The sequence below is a fragment of the Heteronotia binoei genome, chromosome 14 (assembly GCF_032191835.1).
Source record: "Heteronotia binoei isolate CCM8104 ecotype False Entrance Well chromosome 14, APGP_CSIRO_Hbin_v1, whole genome shotgun sequence".
Classification (NCBI taxonomy): Eukaryota; Metazoa; Chordata; class Lepidosauria; order Squamata; family Gekkonidae; genus Heteronotia; species Heteronotia binoei.
Genome location: NC_083236.1, coordinates 28,315,833 through 28,336,504, shown reverse-complemented (window position 1 = coordinate 28,336,504; position 20,672 = coordinate 28,315,833). Strand labels below are relative to the sequence as shown.

The 20,672-nt window shown below is 45.9% G+C and overlaps 1 protein-coding gene across 1 annotated transcript in view; it reads left to right on the top strand.

Annotated features, from left to right (window-relative positions):
- Positions 1–778: 778 nt before the first annotated feature.
- GPI (glucose-6-phosphate isomerase) overlaps positions 779–20,672 on the top strand; it is a 36,894-nt gene continuing 17,000 nt past the window's right edge. Inside the window, exons 1-7 of the mRNA XM_060254487.1 lie at positions 779–994; positions 7,579–7,669; positions 8,488–8,556; positions 11,096–11,215; positions 14,161–14,244; positions 14,341–14,487; positions 19,389–19,460. Of these exons, the coding sequence (XP_060110470.1) occupies positions 876–994; positions 7,579–7,669; positions 8,488–8,556; positions 11,096–11,215; positions 14,161–14,244; positions 14,341–14,487; positions 19,389–19,460 (702 nt within the window). The 5' untranslated portion in view covers positions 779–875. The remainder of the gene's footprint in view (positions 995–7,578; positions 7,670–8,487; positions 8,557–11,095; positions 11,216–14,160; positions 14,245–14,340; positions 14,488–19,388; positions 19,461–20,672) is intronic.

Here is a 20,672-nt window from a genome sequence, read left to right as displayed (position 1 = left end):
TTTGATTATTTACAGGCTGCCTTTCTCATGTTTTGCTTTGCCCCAGATGGCTCAGGCCTGCCCAATCTCACGAGCCAAACAGGGTTTCTCCTTGGATGGGAGGCTGCCAAGCAAGTCCAGAGTTGCCAGGCAGAGGCAGGCCATGGCAAACCACCTCTGAACCTCTCTTGCCTTGAAAACGCCACAAGGTTGCTATAGAAGGGTTGCGACTGGAGGGCACTTTCCACCACCATATTGACATTCTCCCTGAGACTCAGGATGGGTTGCACAGTGGTGATCAATACAACTGACAGGCTGGGACATCTAATAAGCAATGCAAAAGGATTTCAGAAATCTGAAACTAAGCAGAGATCTGAAACACAGCTGAAGCAGAGTATAAACATTAACGTGGCAGGTTAAACGGTGCAGAAATTACATAGCAGGAGCACAGCAGGATCAGAAAAAGGTACAGCGGCCGAATGAATGAAAGCCCAGAGCAGTGACACAGAAGCCCAACAGGCAGCCTGCTCTGGAAAGGTAACTCTCTGTTGGCAGAGGAGTCCAATGATTCAGGCACCACTACAACCAGCACCGCCAAAAATAAAAGCCAGGGCTGCTTAGAAAGAGGAAGTCTTGCCCTCTTGTGTGTAAAGGCCGGAGCAGCGACTCCTCCAGCGACCCTGCGGTCACCCTCCACCACACTTTAAAGCCGAGGCGACTCCGCTTCGTGGGAGATCGGCCTGGAAGGCGAGCAAGGGGCGGGCCGCGCAGCACCAGGCGGGGTCGGGGAGGAGCCCGCCGGCTCAAAAGCGCCTCGCCCGCCGCTTCTTGTCTCGCCTTTCCTTCCTCCTCCACCTCCGGTTGCCGCCGCCGCCGCTGCTGCTCCTCCTCCCGGCATGGCGCTCTCCAGCGACCCCCGCTTCCAGAAACTGCTCGAGTGGTACAAGGGCCACGCCGCCGGGCTGGTCTTGCGGCAGCTCTTCGAGAGCGACCCGGAGCGCTTCCAGAAGTTCAGGTCCGGTCGCGGGGCCAGTCGGGGGAGGGGGACGATTGCCCGCCCGCCCGCCCGCCCCGGCTGCTTTGCAAGCCCTCCAGCTGCTTCCGCCTCTGCGCGACCCCGGGCGGACGGGGGGAAGGAAGCACGCGCGCACATGCCCGCACACGTGTTTGCAAGGGATCCCTGGCAATTAGATTCCCCCCCTCCTTCGTCCCCCGCCGCCGCTCCCTTTGCAAAGAGCCGGGACCGCGGGGAAGCGTCGGGATTTGGCCCTTTGCAGCTTCTGCCGGGAGGCCGCTCGCTTGCCCTTGACTCCTCCTTGCGAGGAGGTACGTGCGGAGAGGCACAAGCGCGGCTGCAGCCAGGGGAGGGGGGCGCCCGCCTCGGAGCTGCCTCCCTGGCTAGCTGAGTCATGAGAAGCCTCGCTTTGCTCGCCTTCGCTTTCCGATCTGTGGCATAAACCGGGCGGGGGGTCCCCCGTCAGTCGCTGATCGATGCTCATCATCCGTGACATGCGGTTTAAAAAAAAAAATTGCTTTCCTCTTTGCTCCCGCCTTGACCCTTTGGTGTTTTAGGGCCCCTGTTAAAGAGCAGGTCGGTGCGTGTTGTCAAAACTAAGCTCGGGGAGCGAAATATTGACTAGGACATACTCGAGGGGGAGAGAGACACGCAGAAGATTTAATGTTCCCTTCTGATCTTTGGGCATGATTTAATGCAAATAAAGCCGCTGCTTGGTTTTGCCCTCGCGGCCGTTATATCAAATGCAGCCTGGGTTTCCAGTCTGATAGTGGCTTGCCGGAGTCGAATTGAGAATGATCGATTCCGTGCAAGCTAGGCAAGGGTTGCTGTTCCACGCAAGCATGGATTTGGGAGTACAGGCCCTAATCGGCTTTAATTTTGCTGTGTTTCTCCTGCAAGCAGGCGGAGTTCTTTGTAACTAATCCCCTGAAAGGGATCTTCTTCGAGAGCTGTTCGAAATAGACCTTGTCTTCCTTCCACCCAGATTAGGAGATGGGTCCAGCATAGGTAGCAAAGATGGTAATTGAAAAATTGAGGGCTGGTCTGACTTCTCTGGGGTGGCAAAGCCTTTGGGATTCCCAGGAGTTGACAAGAAACTAATTAGTGATTTAGGATTCTTCTCTCCCCGCCCCACCCCCGTGTTAAAAGTCAGTGTACAAATTAGGTTCAGAACCCCACGTTGTTGCCATCTTAAATAGTTAATCATTGCAAAATCTTTTCTGTATTGGTAATGAGATGTTCAGCTGTGTGTTCGATCCTGAATCGGGCAAGATGTTAGAAATACAATCAAGGGAAGTCCCCAAAACCCACAAAAAAGTATGTATTTGAAAGAGGTTTCCATTTCAATCCGGATGCATGAGCTTCTTGGTTTGGTGTAGTGGTTAAGTGTGTGGACTCTTATCTGGGAGAACCAGGTTTGATTCCCCACTCCTCCACTTGCACCTGCTAGCATGGCTTTGGGTCAGCCATAACTCTGGCAGAGGTTGTCCTTGAAAGGGCAGCTGCTGTGAGAGCCCCCTCCAGCCCCACCCACCTCACAGGGTGTCTGTTCTGGGGAAGGAAGGTAAAGGAGATTGTGAGCTGCTCTGAGACTCTTTGGAGTGGAGGGCGGGATATAAATCCAATATCATCATCTTCTAGATCAGTGGTATAGAGCAGGGCCTTTTTTGTAGAAAAAGTGCAGCAGGAACTCATTTTCATATTAGGCCACCCCCCCCCTGGCATCACCATTGTTTAGCATATGGCTTTTTGTAGTAAAAGCCCAGCAGCTCATTTGCATATTAGGCCACACACACACCCTGATGCCAAGCCAGCCGGAACTGCGTTCTTGTGCGTTGCTGCTCAAAAACAAGCCCTGGTATAGAGGTTTAAAAATGCTTCTCACATTATTGTCTTCCTTTGTGGACATTGCCTCTTTTGGGAACTCAGATATGCACTGTCTCTTGTGGGGGAAACAACTGTCTGACCTGGCCAGAACTTTTGTCCACATGTCCATTAAATAAAAAACTGTGTGGGTGCATTTGTGTCCTGTGATGTGTACTTGTAAAGGTGCAGGAAACTTCAGTTTGCAAAGTGAGATTTTATAGGAAAGCCATTCAGTATGATGTAGCTTTTCTGGCTGTTTCATCAGGCAGACCAGACCGTTAAAGGGTTGTACCTGTTCTCCCTCTCAAGGCAGCCTGCACATTCAAAACTAAAACCTAACATGCTAAGCAATATCCTGGCTGGCATGAATGTGCAGGGAAATTACGTAAGACAGGGCAGTGTGTTACTAGTGTTACCTAATAACTGCTTAAAATTATCTTTGCAATCGCACTGGACCTTTTACCTCTTAATGAACCTTCCAGGGAGGGTGTGTGAAGAAAAGCAACACCAATCCAGGCAGAGTAAAAAAATCTCAGTTCTGCTGCTGTGAGATACAGAACTAACAGTGAGAAAAATGGAGAAAGATCTCCATTAAGAAGAGAGTTCGTTCCTAGGTTGAGTTGTAGAGATAACTTGTTCCTCCTTGAGCTTAAGTCTTAGTGTTTGTTCACCCTGGTACACTCGCTGTGACTGAACTCCACTTTTTAAAACCTTAAAAGTGCTGTGTAAAACAGATAAAAGACTGTGAAGGATTAATTCTTCACAGAGCCAGAGAGCCCTGAGTGACAGGTTGTTCCAAGAGAATTGACTGGTTACATCAGCTGAGCAGAGAAAGACTTCTGAAGTGGATGCTGAGGAGGATTCAGTCTGATTTCAGCCCTAGCTGAGAAGAGTTGAGTACTGACAGTTTCAGAATCCAGCACTGACACAAACAGGAGAACTGGGGAAAGTCAGCAAGGACAAGTGGGTAGTTAGATGGAAACTACCATTCTGGCCAAAAAAAGGGGGGGGAATAGATCTTCTAGTGAAAGGAGAGTTTCCCTACCCGGTCAAACAGGGTGTTAGCTCTGAAGAGTACAGAGAATCCTGTTCTGGTGTTGATAGAAACTGCATTTGGAGACCTTAAGAATCAGTTAAAAATTCAAGACCAGTACTGGTATTTCAAGAGAAGGGGGTGCTGGAAAGAGTATACCAGCCTCCTGGAAACCAAAGAAGTCAGAGAATGCTGAAAGAAAGGGTACTGACTGACAAGTTTGGGGAAAACACTGGAATTAAAGCCTCTCAACTTAAAGATTTAAGCTGTGAAAAATTCTCATTGTCCTGAAACATAAGAACTAAAGTCTGTGCATGCACTGGTTTTACTGCAGAAATTTCAACCCCTGATTTCACTTGACCTTTCCCTTCTATGTTAAATAAAACATTTTGTAATTTTTGAATTTAAAAACACCTCAAGTGCCGTTTGTTTAAGTTAAAGGGGACTCCTGATCCTTCCCTCAGGTTCCTGAGCTGAGCCAGCAGCCAAAATATTGTACTGTGGCAGGGTGGGACAGCCGGAGTTCTTCAGCAAAGAAGAAAACACACTATGAGGGTGGCTCAGTCAATAAAAGGAAAGAAAAATGGAGGGAAAATTTTGCCTCTGAGGGAGGGAACTGGACAGGGCTGTCCTACATTTACATGGTGAACAGAAAGGGAATTCATTTTTTTAATGAATACTTACTCTCTGGGATCTCCAAACACAAAGATCTCACTTGTTTTGTCTTTGGGGGCTCTTCCTTTGCTGTTTACCAGGTCACAACCCGTGCTCCTGCTCTGTTACTCTTGGTGTTTGTGCTGGCTCCTGAAAGCCAGACTGACAGCTGCCATAGTGCTGGCCAGATGCAGAACACCACTACTGGGACTGCAGCCCTGACTCTCACTAACCTCAGACCAATAATCAGAGTAGAGACTTAGCGGGAACAGCAGTTGTCTGCCTGGGGAGAATACAGTGCAACGCTATGGCATATTAGGCCACACACACTTTGGGGACTGTGTGGTGGCCTTGCCAGAAAGTGGGGTGGGAGGAAAGGTATGTGTGCTCTATCTGTGGCTTGCTTATGGAAGGCAATTGCTGTCCTTCCAGGCAAGGCTGCTGTGCAGAATCTTTGCCATTGGATGCAGAAAAATGAAGTGATGCCAGGGGCTCAAAAATATTCAGCACTTGGGACAGCTATGCTCCATAAGCTTGTCGTTAAAATAATGGTTTACATTTATATTCAACAAAAGAATAATAATGCAGAGGACCCTCAAATAAAGTGACTCTTCCTTCAAATTTTGAAATACATAATGTTCCTGGTTGTGACAACATAGCAGAATCGTTCTGAAAGTGAGTTCAGGGTTTTTCCCTGTTAGTTGAAATCTTAATCATGGAGCTTCTACGTACACTGTACGTTCTGCTAGAAAGGCAGCTAGTGCAGTTTTTACTCTGAAACCCAGCAACATCCCCCCCCCCCCCCAGTACTGGAGCTGTGTTGACTTTCTGAATGTGGGGTCCAGTGGGCAGGGAACACATTTTTAATAACCCATTCTGTTGCTGTTCAATTTTACTTCCTTTCGTAGGGCTGAGAAGGGGAAGCATTTCTGAGAAGTTACAGGCAATAGGAAAAGATGACCCAACATGAGATGGATTGACTCAGTCAAGGAAGCCACGACCTCCGGTCTGCAGGACTTGAGCAAGGCTGTTAATTATAGGATGTTTTGGAGGTCGTTAAGTCATAGGGGCGCCATAAGTTGGAAGTGACTTGACAGCATGTAACACAGAGAGAGATATAAGTGGTGGTTGGAGTTCTGGCAGCACATACCATGGGATGAGAGAGATGTTCAGGATTGCCCAAGACAAATAGCAATCCTTTCTTAAAGGGGACTTCCAAAAGTCATTGTTAGTTCTAGAAGCATCTGGCCAAAGAGGAAAAATTTCATGTGCACATATGCGTACTTCCTCTCTTCTTTACAAGGATAGCGTGAGGCCGCAGCATGAGTTTCATACACAGATCCTAAGCATGATTATTTGGGAGTTCTGCTTAGTCCAATGGGGCTTACTCCAGTGTAGGTGTGCCTTGGGTTGCAGCTGAAATAGCTGCAGGTGTAGTACACAAAAACATTTTCATGCTGGATGATCAATGTGGTTTGACCTTCTAGAGTCCTAGAATCACAAGTTGGATGGGGCCATACAGGCCTTCTAGTCCAACGTCCTGCTCAATGCAGGATCAGCCTAGAGCATCCCTGACAACTGTCTTATGATGGTGTAGCCCTCAGGAGGTCATCATAGATAGTGGAAGAGGGCTGGCTGCATCTATCCACATTACCCCATTAATTCATGATTGAGCAAACCCTCTTAGCAGTCCTGTTGAGCTAGTCTAGGTTGCCAGATAGCTTGGCAGTATCAGTCTTTGCAGACGTCTTCTGGCCATGATTGTTGAATACTTGGTTTGAATTTTGAGTTCATGCTGCCACTTAGTGAGAGAGGGGGGATCTGCATCTTCCGCTTTGTTACCTGGGAAGGTTGAGTACATTGGTATTTGCTATGTCCCCTTACATTAATGCTTTGTGATGTATTGACTTGAGAAGTCTACATTGGAAATTCTTCATGGAGCACCATTAAAAGCGTGGAACATAGAGATGATGATTGTTTGTGAGATCAGGGAAGACAGAGTGTGAGAAAGTCAAGACAGGTGAATCTCTTTCCCCTGCTGGTTCTGTGTCACTGAGATGCTGCATTCCAGCTTGAGTGGACCATGCTCCAGCAAGAAGGCTGCGAAGGAAACCTCTTTGAGGTTCTGTAAATCCAGCTGTAGAAGTCAAACCAGAATCCTGCCACTACAGGCATTGTAGAGCCACCTGGGCTGTTACTGCAGCCCCTGTTAAAGGGACAATCTCTTGGCTTGTAGATGTCATTTTATGTCACTACTTCCTACCTCCTAGTTGAGTCACTGCAAGACCAATGTGGTAATGTAGCCTTCACAGGGTCTGTCTGTACAATCATGTGGCTGTAGCCTGGGATGTCTACTCTGACTTCCCACGGCAACTGCAGTTGCATGAGATTTTTTACCTTGGGTGTGGTTGAACCTGAGGGCTCGCTGCATGACATGATGTAGCCCTTGAGTCTTCTCAAATCTGAATGTACAGTTTAGACAAGTAACATCTGTCTTTCCAAATCAGCTTATGCTCTTTTAAAGCCAAAAATGCAGAAGGCATGCATGCCTTCTGCTTGTCAGGATAAGCCCAAATAATTTAGAGAGCTTCACTTGGGACAGTTGAGGTTTGAAAGGAGGGGGGTTTGACAGATTTACCCGAAATGGGATTGACATGGAAATGAGCAGAAACTTTGTTCTCACTCGTTGAATTGCTCCAGTATTCTGAAATTATTCAAGCTGCTTGCTCAGACCATGTTTCCATGCATGAATGAAAGGCGACGAAGATTTGTCAAGACTTTTGTTTTTGGTTGGGTGCATTTATTAAAATCACCTCTCTGTGTTATCTGTTAACTTGAATAGCTGCACCTCTCCGAACTAGTTTTGTGCGGGAGGACTGAATGGAGGGGAACAAAATCCTCTTAACAAAACTTTTCAAATCAGGCATGTTTAAGTGAGGCATGGTACCTGAACTCTTGCCCTAGCATTGGGATATTCGTCCATTACCTGCTCCTTTTAGGGCGCTATGAGCATCTTTTGATCTTTTGACAGCATGACACTGAATACTGACCATGGGGACATCTTGATGGACTATTCCAAGAACTTGATTACAGAAGAAGTAATGAAGTTGCTGATTGAACTGGTAATGAAACCCCAGCTTTTCTTATGCTTAAACATTAGTGTAGCCATATGATAGCGATCCCCAGCACAAGGTATCCATGGGCACCATGGTGCAAGTTAATATATTTCCTTCTTTCTCAAAGCAAAGAGCCATTCCTGGCTTTCTTGCAGTTCACTGGAGCAGGAGGTGCTTCAGAAGAGCCCAGGAGACATCACCTTTGTGTCTTCAGGAAGCACCCATTTGGAAATGGCTACCTCCTTCAAAGAAGGGTTCTTGGTTTGCAGCTACCCAACATGTTGTGACTAGCTGATGCCTCCCACGGCAGCCATGTTGTGACTGCCTCCCATAGCAGCCATTTTGTGCAGCATCCCCTCCCCGTTCTCAGAATTCTACATGCAGCCACAGTCTCAACAGGATTTGGTACCCCTGCTTTACGGGACATGCCAAACACATCTTGATACAGTAAAGATGAACTCTCCCCTAAAAACCTACATTGGCAAAATGTAGTGTTATGACTGAATTTCCAATAAACATTATTTGGCACCACAGCAGCTAGGTTTTTAAACCCATTTCCTGTATACTTATACGTAACCTCCCTGGAGATAGAACCATTCCCTGAGAAGTACAAGATGCAGTGCTGTTTGACAGAGCATTGAATTCCACCGTAGTCCAGTTAGGTGTCAGTTTCAGTAGGAACGTGGATGTGCATTCAGAGTTAACCTAGAGGAAGAGAAGGCCAATGTTGTGCAGCGCTTTCTCCTCTTGTTAGCAAGGTACTTACTTAAACTGTTAGTTAGGTTTATTCCACTCAATACTGAATTGTCTGTTTTCACTTTCAGGCAAAATCAAGGGGTGTTGAGAGTGCTAGAGAGAAAATGTTCTCTGGGGAAAAGATCAACTTCACAGAGGTACGTCTTGTGTACTTGGGCATAGTTCTGCTGGATGGACCTATCACATCCCACCCTTTTCTGCTACAAACTGTTCACTAGTTGTAAGAAAACTGCCATTACCTGCTCTGAGCCCACTGAACAGCGTAGGGGGTAAATAAGTAAAACCTAGTGGGCAAGCAAGTCACCTTGTCTCTCTCTCTATCCTGGTTGCAGTGTAGGATAATAATTCATGTTCCTGTAGTGGTTTCAGTGGTCAACAAGTTCATGTAATCTGTTGCCATAATCCTACTCAGACACGGTAGGCTTTTGTGATCTAAGAAGAGAGCTGGTAGAAGGTGCTGTTCGAGTCACAGTTGACTTCCAGCAGCCCTGCAGGCTTTTGAAGGGAAGAGTTGAACAGAGGTGTTTTGCCATTGCCTGTCTCAGCATAGCAACTCCATTCTTCCTTGGTGGTCTCCTGTCCAAGTACTAACCAAGGCCTACCCTGTTTAGCATCTGAGAACTCGCAAGATTGGGCTAGCCTGTGCCATTCAGGATAGGGATTAAGAGAACCAGGCTTTTAATTTCCATAGCTGATGCTTGATTGAAAACAAGAACACATTCTGAGCCACCTGATGTGCATGTTAAGCACTTACTGGTGGCTATGGTCCAACTCTGGCCAGGGTGTGTTGCTTTTAACCAAACACATTCCTGCCCTACAAGCTTGAACTGGTCTCTGTTTTTTTCTTCCTTCCTGGGTTGTCACTTTAAATTATGTTGGGTTCAAGGCAGAGCTGATGCAGTGTGAAAACAGCTAAGAATCAAGAAGTTCCCCTGCTGACCTCCATCTTTGTCCCAAACTCTCTTCATGGCCTTGGAAGACAGTTCCTCGATCTTCCTCCCAATGGCATGGGGATATTACCAGAGCCCATGATGGGATTATTGAAGTGATGCATACAAAGAGCTTTGAATGCTTGCACAAATGCTGTAGCGGAGCATATTAGCCAGTTGTGTCTCCCCAAAAACTCAGGCACCCCAGGTTCTCTTTGCAGACCATGATGGTTAAATAGCTTCAAATGTGCATTGAGCAACTTCTGGAGCGTCTCAAAATCAGAGACTGTTTTCTGTTCCAGAAGGAGGTGGCTGTTTGCAATTGTGCTGTTGTGTGTGTGTGTTGCTGGGCTGCCCAGTACCTTTTGAGGAGATTTGATGAATGGCTACTGCTTAAAACTGTTTAAATATGGGTATGGTAGTTCTGCCCTGACCTGGATGTCCCAGACTAGCCTCATCTCAGAAGCTAAGCAGGGTCGGCCCTGGCTGGTATTTGGATGGGAAACCGCCAAGGAATTCTATGGTTGCTACACAGAGACAGGCAGTGTGTATCTCTTGCCTTGAAAACCTTGCAAGGTCTCCATAAGTCAGTTGTGACTTGATGGAACTCTACACGCATACAAACACACCCTTCCTTGTTTGTTCGGAGTCCAATTTACTTCCAGCCTCCTTGATATGCAAGGCTGGTACTAGGGAGAAAAGGAAGATGGACCTTGTCCACAGGATCAAATAATTGCTTCCAGAATGGGAGGTTGCCCAAACCTCATTCTGGCAAACTGTATAAAAGACACCTAGTGAAGTTACTAGCCCATCTATCTTCAGTGTATCACCGGTGGCAGCAAGAGAAGGCAGTTCTTCCTTGACACAAGTTGCTGTTTTGCACAAACATATGGGAGGGCTGGTTGCTTCTGAGCAACAAACGTATGGGAGGGCTTCTGAGCACAGCAGATGGATACCAAATGATTTCTGTAGGTGAGGTCTGGGATAAAACAGACTTCATGCTTCCAGCATGGAGGGGCTGTGGCTCAGTGCAGAAGGTCACAGGATCAGTCCCCACCGTCTCCACTTGCAAAGGCACAGGTGATGTTGAGTCTGTGGAGTGGCCTCTGCCTGAGACCCTGAAGAGATGTTGACAGAACAGCTAAAATTTACATTGGTGGCCCTAGGGTCTGATTTGGTATAAGTCAGTTTCATGTGTGAACAGTGTTCTGATTTGGAAATTACTTAAAATGTTCATGTCAGAGTATTTCATTGCACCCTCATAACATCTTGGCAGTTTCAGTGAGGAGCTATTTCTTTATCCCTATTTGAACAGGCAAATTTGGGAAGGAGGAAAGGGACACAGAAGCAACTGCAACAATAGCTAGAGGTAAAGTCTCTTCCCATTCATTGGTATCTGTCTGAGACTGTGTCTCTGTTCAAATATTGCACCAATCCACAGTCATTCTAATTATATTGAATTCTGTCTGAATGCAGGACATTCCATTAACTGTGATGGATTAACTGCGATGGATTAGGGCCTATCAAACCAGGATCTGAATTTAGTAGTCCACTCCTCCCAGGATACAGAAGGTTTCATTACCTTCTGTTGTGGCAAGCCAGGATTTAAGTTACTGTGAACTGTATTTCAGTTGTGCAGACTTAACCATAGCTTTGCCTGCCTTTCTCTCTTTTTGAGGTTGGTTTTTGCCAGAGCAGTCTGCTCATAACCCACCCTAATTGTCCTGGAACTTCTTCCTGTTTTCAGAATAGAGCTGTGCTTCACATCGCCCTGCGGAATCGCTCCAATACCCCGATCTTGGTTGAAGGCAAAGATGTCGTCCCAGAAGTGAACAAAGTTTTGGAGAAAATGAAGAATTTCTGCCAGGTAGAAATATTTACCAGACACGATTGTTAGTCATAGCTTTCCCCTGGTAGAATAGTGTTTTTGTCACTAATGTTTGTTCTTTGGAGGGGGTTCCTCTGAATTCTGCAATGTTCCCTGCCCCTTTCTTCTTATCAGTCTTGTTGCTGTATGATTAAGAGAGCAACCTGCCGAGCGAAATTCTGTTGCATGTCTATCCCTGCAGATACCCAGGAAACTGTCTCTATTCCCAATTGGTTAGGTTACAGCTTAGCTAGGTAATACCCTGTTTACACGCAGCATCAGTTTAACTTTATCATGACTGACTTGAAAATACTTCAACATACTTTCAGCGCTTTTCTTTGCCCTAAGCATTGGCAGCAAATTCCTAAAAATAGTGATGGATCCAACCATGCAGTTAAGAAAACTTTAGAGAATTAAGGAGGGGTAGCAAGTTTCATTCCTTGGATATCAGTAAATCTTCAGGAGCATGGATCTGCATGGGAGGGAGGGGAATAAGAAAAAACTGCCACCCTTTCTTAAGAAAAACGAAGGGTTGGATCCAGACCTCTTGACTGTCCCTTGAGCTGGGAAGCTCTTCTCTGCAAACACTGTTGGAGGGAATGGAAGCTGTACAGCAGTGCCCAGGTTGAGAACAGAGTGGTGGTATTCACGCTGCTGATGTGTGTACAGCTGTGGGCCAATCATGGTGAGGCCGTGGCTCATTGTAGGGCATTTGCTCAACATGCAGGAGTTTCCAGGTTCAATCCCTCACTTCTATTCAAAAGATTGGGGAGCAGGTGATGTGAGAGATCCTAACTTGTGCCCCTGGGGAGTCGCTGCCAGTCAGAGTAGTCATTGCTGACCTCGACTGACCAGTGGCTTGACTCTGTCAAAGGTGGTTTTATGCGAGTGGGGAAGGGGCAAGTTTGGAACAGCTCTTTCTTTTTTCCATGGTCCAATTGCAAGACCAAACACCGTTTGCTCATGGGTGTATGTCAGCCGACCTCACTGTCAAACAGCATCATGTGTGAACAAGCAGTCATGGGTCACACACCGTTGACAGAGGCTTTTCTTTGGAGCCTGATCACATGTTCTGCTGTGAGGCATCATGTCGGCACAAGGAATTGTTAAACGTTGGGAGAGACCCGAAAGCATTTGACATCAGGTGGTGTGCTTGCAGGGATTCTCAAACAAGGGAGGAATGGGGACTTCCAAACAGGGAATGAAGCAGGGGATGAGATGATTGCGGGAGGGAAGAGAAGTGTTCCTTGCACCTGGAAAATGAGACGCCGGTGGAGAATTCTAGCCCAGCCTGACATGAAAATGGTAGGAGGAAGGGAGCATGTTCAGACATTAAATCCTCCCTGTTCATTGCATCTAGAGTCTGAGATTAGAGAATTCCCCCCCCCCTCCAGGGACTGAAGAGCATAACTGCCCAGTGACCGTTCATAACTTGGAATGGATTGGTGTAGACCCATCTTCCTAGCTGGAGAATGACTGGCACTAATTGCAGTGGCCCTGGCAGGGAGGGCAGGAACTGAATGGACAATGTGGGTCACAGTAGGTGAGAGTGGATGTGAAGAAGCTGCAGCAGAAAGGAGCTGAGGCTGTTAGTGTCCCTTGAAGGGGGGTTGGGGATGTTTGACTACCACGCAAAGGTGGTTCTGCACCAAATTGCCCATTTCTGTGCATAGCTTTTCTCCTTAACTTTTTTTTGCTGGGTCGATTTGCTTTTTATTTAACGACACAGAAATGCTGCAGTTTTCCGTCAAATTATCTTAAAAAGGAAAGGTCCCCTGTGCAAGCACCAGTTGTTTTCGACCCTGAGGTGATGTCGCATCATGATGTTTTCACGTCAGACTTTTTTACGGGGGTGGTTTGCCATTGCCTTCCCCAGTCATCTCCACTTTCCCCCCAGCAAGCTGGGTACTCATTTTACTGACCTTGGAAGGATGGAAGGCTGAGTCAACCTTGAGCCGGCTACCTGAACCCAGCTTCCACCGGAATCGAATTCAGGTCGTGAGCAGATTGTTCAGATCGCAGTACTGCAGCTTTACCACTCTGCGCCACAGGGCTCCATCAAATTATCTTAAACCTTCTGTCAAATTATCTTAACCACCCCCCCGCCCAAACTTGATGTTTATAGTGCTGCCCTAAGTAGAGTTGCATCCTTCTAAGTGCATTGACCTCAACAGACTTAAAAGATTGCATTGTTGGTGTTCAACATGCCTTTAGACATTCCTGTTAGGTAGTTCAGCTATCTGCATATGGGGGGCGGGGAGCTTTGTCTAACTCCACCTGGTAAGTTCATATCAGAAGTTGAAAGTTTGAATCAGGAACTTGCTGGCACACTACTGCTCAGGCTCTTAACCAGTCTTGCCACTTGCTTCCTTGGCCCTGACCACATTCATAGAGTGTCAGACAGGAAAAGAAGAAGATATTGGATTTATATCCCTCCCTCCACTCCAAAGAGTCTCAGAGCGGCTCACAATCTCCTTTACCTTCCTCCCCCCAACAGACACCCTGTGAGGTGGGTGGGGCTGAGAGGGCTCTCACAGCAGCTGCCCTTTCAAGGACAACCTCTGCCAGAGCTATGGCTGACCCAAGGCCACACAACCACTACACCAAACTGGCTCATACTGATGTTCATATTGATCACTGAGATGTTCATATTGATCACTGAGATGTTCATATTGATCACTGTTTCCCACCTTTACGCCTGTGCTGTCCAGGACACTCTTTGATGCCTCCATATCTTTCCTTCTTTGTTTTTAAAGTTTACATTGGTCTTACGGGATTGTTCAGTTACAAGAAAACGTCTTGAGATGGCTGTTATTCACTTGGTTTTGCAGAGTCCCCAGTTCTTTTTGGGGGGTTTCAAAATATCAGCTATAAGCATCAGTTTGCCAGTGGCCAGTTTTATTTTCTGCCCTTTTTTTTGGTAACAATTTTTCTCTTGTGTGCAGAAAGTTCGCAGTGGCGACTGGAAAGGCTATACTGGAAAAGCCATGACTGATGTGGTCAACGTTGGGATTGGAGGATCAGATTTGGTGAGTTGTCCAGTTTGTGTTTTTAACTTTGCTGCACGGGGAAAGCGGCTGAAGGCAAGACATTTCACAATAATCTGGGTTTTGACTTCTCTGCAGGGCCCCCTCATGGTGACTGAAGCTCTGAAACCCTATTCCAAGGGAGGTCCCCGGGTTTGGTTCGTCTCGAACATCGATGGTACCCACATGGCCAAAACTCTGGCTGAACTGAATCCGGAGACGACACTCTTCATTATTGCTTCCAAGGTATTTTCTTGTTTGGAGGTGGTATTGGGGGAGAGTAGATGCTTTTTTCATTCTTCCTCAGTGGCTCATGCAAAATCCAGTTCTGGGTACAAAGACGCTGTGTGTGCACGTATGCCCTGTGAGTCAGAAAGGAAGCATCCCTGCTTTACTTTCATCCATTCCCAAAGAGTGTGCCAAGATGCGCTAATGGGGCATGAGGGAATGGCTAATGGGCTGAAAGGGGAACAAAGGCTTCTGTCAGCCCAAAACGAACCAGCAGAGAAAGCGCATCGCTGTGCCCTTGGCATGGGTGACTGCCCTGACTTTGTGTCCTCTGGGGGTGGTGGGTAATTGTCTCTCTGCGGGGAGGATGTGATTGGATCGTTCCATGGCTCACAAGATGCCAAGACATTCAGCTCCTAGAACCTGTGGCATCTCTGCATGTGGTCACTCTGGGTATGCACCTTACTATTGAGGGGGGCAGCAAGGGTGGAATCCCAGGAGAAAATAATGCTTACTCTTAAGCCAGAAATAAGGCCGCTTTGTGCTCTGAAAGTAAGCCTGGGGGCACCTTTCCCCAATTTGGTGGAGAGAAGTTATGGTGATGCAAGCCGCATGCCTGCACAAACGCCCTGGTACAAAAGCAATAGCTTTAATAGAGCCATATTCTCACAAGTAACTTGTTCTATGGAAGGCGTCCTGGTAGGTGACTCCTGTTGCATTTCCTTCTTCAGCACATCTTCTATTTGTTCTAAAGTGAAAGGGGGGGTGGAGGGGAATTGAGTACACAATTTTTAGAAATCAAAATGAGGAGCGGCCCCTCACATTGAGTAATATGCCTGTTTTGTTGAGTCTTCTTGGAGGGGCTGTGTATATGATTGGATCCTACCTATATTCTACTGGTGAAAGAGGGTCCTTTGACCACCCCCAAAGGCTGTGCTGGGGGTTGCAGGACCTGTGTGGCTAAAAAGCCAAGTTAAGTTGTAGTCCGAGGTGAATCAGTTGAGACTGAGTGAAAAAAAGCTGGCTGCTTTGAGCCCAACGATATAGAAACTGTAGCCATTAAGATGAGTCCAGCGATGAAGCATATAACACAATGTCTGACTTCAAGATGTATGTATTGATGTATGTATGCATTGTCTCCCTTAAAATACAAAAGCTGCATTGTGTTTTATTGCTAAATCGTCATGGGAGTGGGTGAAGGGTACCATCTTGAGGTTAATCTAGTTCTTCTGTTGGTACACCTGCAGAATGGCAGGCGTGGGCAAATTTATTTTATTAATTTTTATTTACTTCAAATTTCTATCCCGCCCTCTCCGTGAACAGACTCAGGGCGGCTAACAGTCATGAAAACACCAATTATAAGTTGCAGTATTAAAACAGTAAAACATAGCAATTTGTGGTGCTACTTCAGAGTTTTAATATAGGCGGAATTATGCAGCCATTTTCATGGTCTTGTCCTTTGCAAGACAGTAACTATAACTCCCAAGACAGTAACTATAACTCCCAAGATAGATAAATTGAGACAATATAAACTAAGCTTGTGATGCCAGCTTGGTCCTTGCATCTGTTAAACACCTTTATCGTGTTGTATCCTAATTTGCTGCCCACCCTCTACATATATGTATGGACTGGTAACTTCCATTTCGGTGTATGCACACAAAGGCTTATTTTGTTGATCTTAAAGGTGCCACTGGGCTCAGACTTTTCCTAAGGCAATCATGCCTCGGTGCAGAGACCTATCAGGGCAGATGCGTGTTAATGAAGAAAGGCGGAGGACTGGAGAGGAGGGCACCAAGGGAGATTACTCATAAAATCTGTTTATTGGACATGTCCAGCTAAGAAAAGCCTCCCTTGGTGGAATCAAGGTCTAGTCCAGGGGTGGCCAAACTTTGGCTCAGGAGCCACATGTGACTCTTTCACACACATTATGTGTGTGAGCCGCCCTGAGCCCACCTCGGTGGGGTAGGGCGGGATATAAATCGAATAAAATAAATAAAAAAATAAATTATGTGGCTCTCCAATCCCCCACTGCCCTGTCAACCGGCTAGGAGGACAGCATTTCTCTCTTTAAATCCCTTCTTCAAGCCAAGCCAGATGGCAGCTTGGAGAATGCATTTAAAGATCAAGTTGCTTTCTTTCCACCTCTTCCTCCCTCCCCCTGCCTTCCTTGTGGCTCTCAAACATCAAATGTTCATGTCCTGCAGCTCTCAAACACCTGACATTAATTTTATGTGGCTCTTACATTAAGTAAGTTTGGCCACCCCTTGTCTAGTCAGATGCTGTTGCGAGCTTTTGTTTGTCTTCTGTTTGATCAAGCGACACTTGTTAACAAGAACCTTTGGTAAGGAGGACCAGTGTGAAGTTGAGCTGAACTTGTGACAGGTCTCGTAGTTTGTTCAGCAAGTGTTATCCTGCTGAAGGATCCTTTTTAACTCTAGGCATTGCAGGCTCTAACAAGTGGTTGGGTGAGTGTTCCTTGTTATCCTGTCTTGGAAGCCGCAGACGGGGGTTTAGGATGCTGGAGCCCGAAGGGGACTTGAGAGACCCACCGGCATTGTGTGCGTGAATAAATCAGGCAGTTCAAGCCCTCTGCCTGAAAGGCTGAAATTCCTGTTAGGATGAGTAGCATTTCTGTGTTCTCATTTATTCAGCTGTCGGGATAATTGGGTGGATTTGGAAAGGGATGAATGGCATTCCTATGAGTTTGCTTTATAAACCAGCCTTTTGTTTTAATGAAATCAGGTTTTGGAGATGGAAGGAGGAAACTGGGGTGGACGTGATGTTGGTCCTCACAGCTGTGTTTTTAATGGATGAATGAACTCCAATGGCTGGGGTGGGTGGGGCAGGATCCTGACCAGACTGCCTGACTGGCCACATTTATGCCTTTCATAAAGCAGGCATCTTTTTGTTTGTTTGTTTGTTTGCTAATGAGCAAATGGAATTGTTCGAACATCAAGGGGAACAAAGAAGCCCGTGTTGCAATATAAATCAGTCTTTGGGTTGGTTGGATGTCATGGCAAAGCAAAAATTATTGATCCCATAAAGGAGCACAGTCCACTTGGGGGTTGCCAGCACACACCTCGTTGCAATGAATGGACTTGTGTCATTGCAATGGATTGTACACAGAAATCAAACCATGACCAGTTTTCTTTGGATATCGGAGCCATCCAAAAATGCCATACTTCACTTATCAGCCTTGTATTGTAATGACCATGTTTTCTCATTATTACTGCCACAAAACCTAACCCTAACTCCTTTACCCTAACTCCTAATGCATCATTTTATCATTACTATGACCAGGGGTCATTTTGTAGAAAAATAGGTGGTGGAGCTCATCCAGGGATTGTTATGCAGCTGCACATACTGTTCGATGGACAAGGAAGTGGAACTCTCAGAAAGATTCAGGAGCTGCGCTCCTGTCAGCTCTCACTGAATCCGAGGCCTGACTATGACAAAGGAGTTCTATGAATGGCTTATGGTAGTAACCTTGACTGTTATTACCCCGACAAAAAGCTAACCTCCAACCCTAACCTAGTTTCTTCTCTGCAATTTCTCATAATTTTGTTATCGTTTTTTCAAAATGTTCTTGCTGGCAAAGTCTTGGAAAGTGACAAGTGTCCCTTCAATTACTCAGTGGTTCCAAAAGGTATGGGAAATGATTATACAGGATAAAATAGCGTCCCAACTTACACTTAGCGATAATCCTAAGGCAGATTTTTTTGTCGAAAAGTGGTTTAACTTTTTTGATCACGTGAATGCTAATGTGTCTAAGCAGAACAAAATGCCAACGAAATATCTAAATTTTGTTTTGTATTGGGGTACATTTGCTCTCACTAATGACCAACCCCGGAAGCTAGGCTGTGGGACTTAGACAATATAATTAACCTCCCCCCCCCTTTTTTTTCTTTTTTCCTTCTTTTTTTTTCTCCTTCTTCTTCTTTTGTTGGTATTGTTATGGTTTGTGTGTGTGTGTGTGTGTTCTGGATTACTTTTCGATGTTTAAAATATTGCAACATTGTATTTCTTATATGGAAGTTTTGTTTTTGTTAATAAAAAATAAAAAATTTTGAGTTTAAAAAAAAATGTTCTGTTGAATTTAGTACTGGAGCCAGTGTAGGAAGCATTTCATGGTGTAAATCTTTGCTTCCTTCAATAATTTGTTGGCCATTTTGGCTTTATTGGCCACAACCTTAAGCCTAGCCACCGTAATTTTTTAATCTCTCTTTTTCCTCCCAGGTCTGCCCTAATTATGGAATGGTATAAATTAAAAGTTTTCATATAAATGAGCAATGGCACGTTGGCCTGCGTGTTTATATTTTGACATTGTACAATGTGGAATAGGATTTGGGAGACCCCAGGCTTGAATCCCCATTCTGCGATGGAAGCTTACTAGGTGACTCTGGGCCAGTCACACATTCTCAGGCTACCTCACAGAGTTGTTAGGAGGATAAAATAGAGGAGAGAAGAAAAATACAAAGTTATTTTGGGGTCTCCTTTGGGGAGAAAGGCAGTGGTATAAAATAAGTAAATAAATCAATATAACAGAATATATTTTGATAGGAAATGATAAATGAATTATGCACTGTTTTCAGTAGACACTAATACCTTTTTTTTGTAAATACAGGGTGATGGTGAAATTTCTGGGCACCAGGGCAACCTAGCACCTGGGATTATTGAATCTTGTTCTGTGCTCCCTACTGTGCAGTTCCAGGATTACCTTTTGGGAAGTCCCCTCCTCCCTTTGTAGCACCATGCAGGGCCTTGAAGGCTAGAGAAGAGAAGGACCAGTGACTTTACCCCTCCCCCAGGAGACATTAGGGGGGGGGTCTATCCCTGCGATTTGGATCTGAAGCATTTTGTGTTCCCGCGTGTCTTGCATTTGTGTCTTGACCACGATTTTTTTAACCTGTCTCCTGCAGACTTTCACCACCCAGGAAACCATCACTAATGCAGAAACTGCCAAAGAATGGTTCCTTCATGCTGCTAATGATGTAAGTGTCACTGTGTGCATCTTTGAACTTATTTGCTCAGCTGCTAAGCCCACAACAGGGAGTTTCCTGCCTGCTTGCAATAAAGACATTACCAACATGGCTGTAAATGTTTTGGAGGGGGACAACCATCTTTTTGTAAAGGTTCCTGCCCAGTCTTTTTAGAGTAAACTCCCTCAGAGGCCAGGTTCTGAACCCCCCTTCTGTCAAGAGTGTGGTTGTCCAGTACTCTTTGAACCTTTCAAAGCTCCCAATTCTATTTGTGAATGAAGTCTGCTATCAATGCAGCTGACGTGCCTATTCTCAATGATTGATTGCTGAGGAGAGCTTCAATTGAGACATGTCTGATATATGGCTGAATTCTACCCCCCCTCCCCCTTTTTAGGCCATTCTGTGGTAACTCAGCCACACACTCACACCCAGCCATCCTTTGCAGGTCACAATACAACCTCTGGAATACATGTTCCATGCTCTAGATTATATTTCCCACTGTCAGCCTTGACCATGTGCACAAACACAGTGCTAATGTTCCCTGGGGTTTCTCTGAACCATGGTTTGCAAACCCACTTTAAAACATGGGAGCTCTGGTTAATGTTGATTCACTTATAGCACAAAATCATGCATCATGCAGATGACAGAAGGGAGACTGGAAATTCACTCTGAATGGAATTTGCATTTCCTGAGCCCCCCCCCCCCCTTGCTGCTTCTTTTCAAAGCTTGCAAGGAGCATTACATTTGAACCAAGCCTCAATCTATGTAGAGGACTACATCGATCTGGGCCTTGGAATGTTACAGAGCAGGTTAAGTTAGAAGGAAACATGAGACGCTGGCTGGCTTTTGAGTGCCCCAGAGACTTGGCAACTCCCCTTACACTTTGAAACCCAGTTATCTTTGCAACAGGGGTCGGCCAGATGCCTGGACTATGAATAGATGGCCTTCAGTGGAGGCCTTTATTAAGTCTTCATGAAAAGATGCTGTTTGCCTGCTGTTCTTTCAGCTCTCTAATGTTACTGAGAGACAGCTCTAAATTTCCAAATTGATGGAGTCAGAAAGCATTGCTTGCCCCAGTTGGTAGATGGAGTGTTTAGCTGATGTCCGTTGCTGGATGCAGGAGGTCAGAGCCATAACAGGGTGTTACTATATGCTCCTGCCCAGTGTCTTTCCCTCTTTTCTCCTGTCTCATATGTAAATATAAGGAATGCCCTAAAGTTAGAA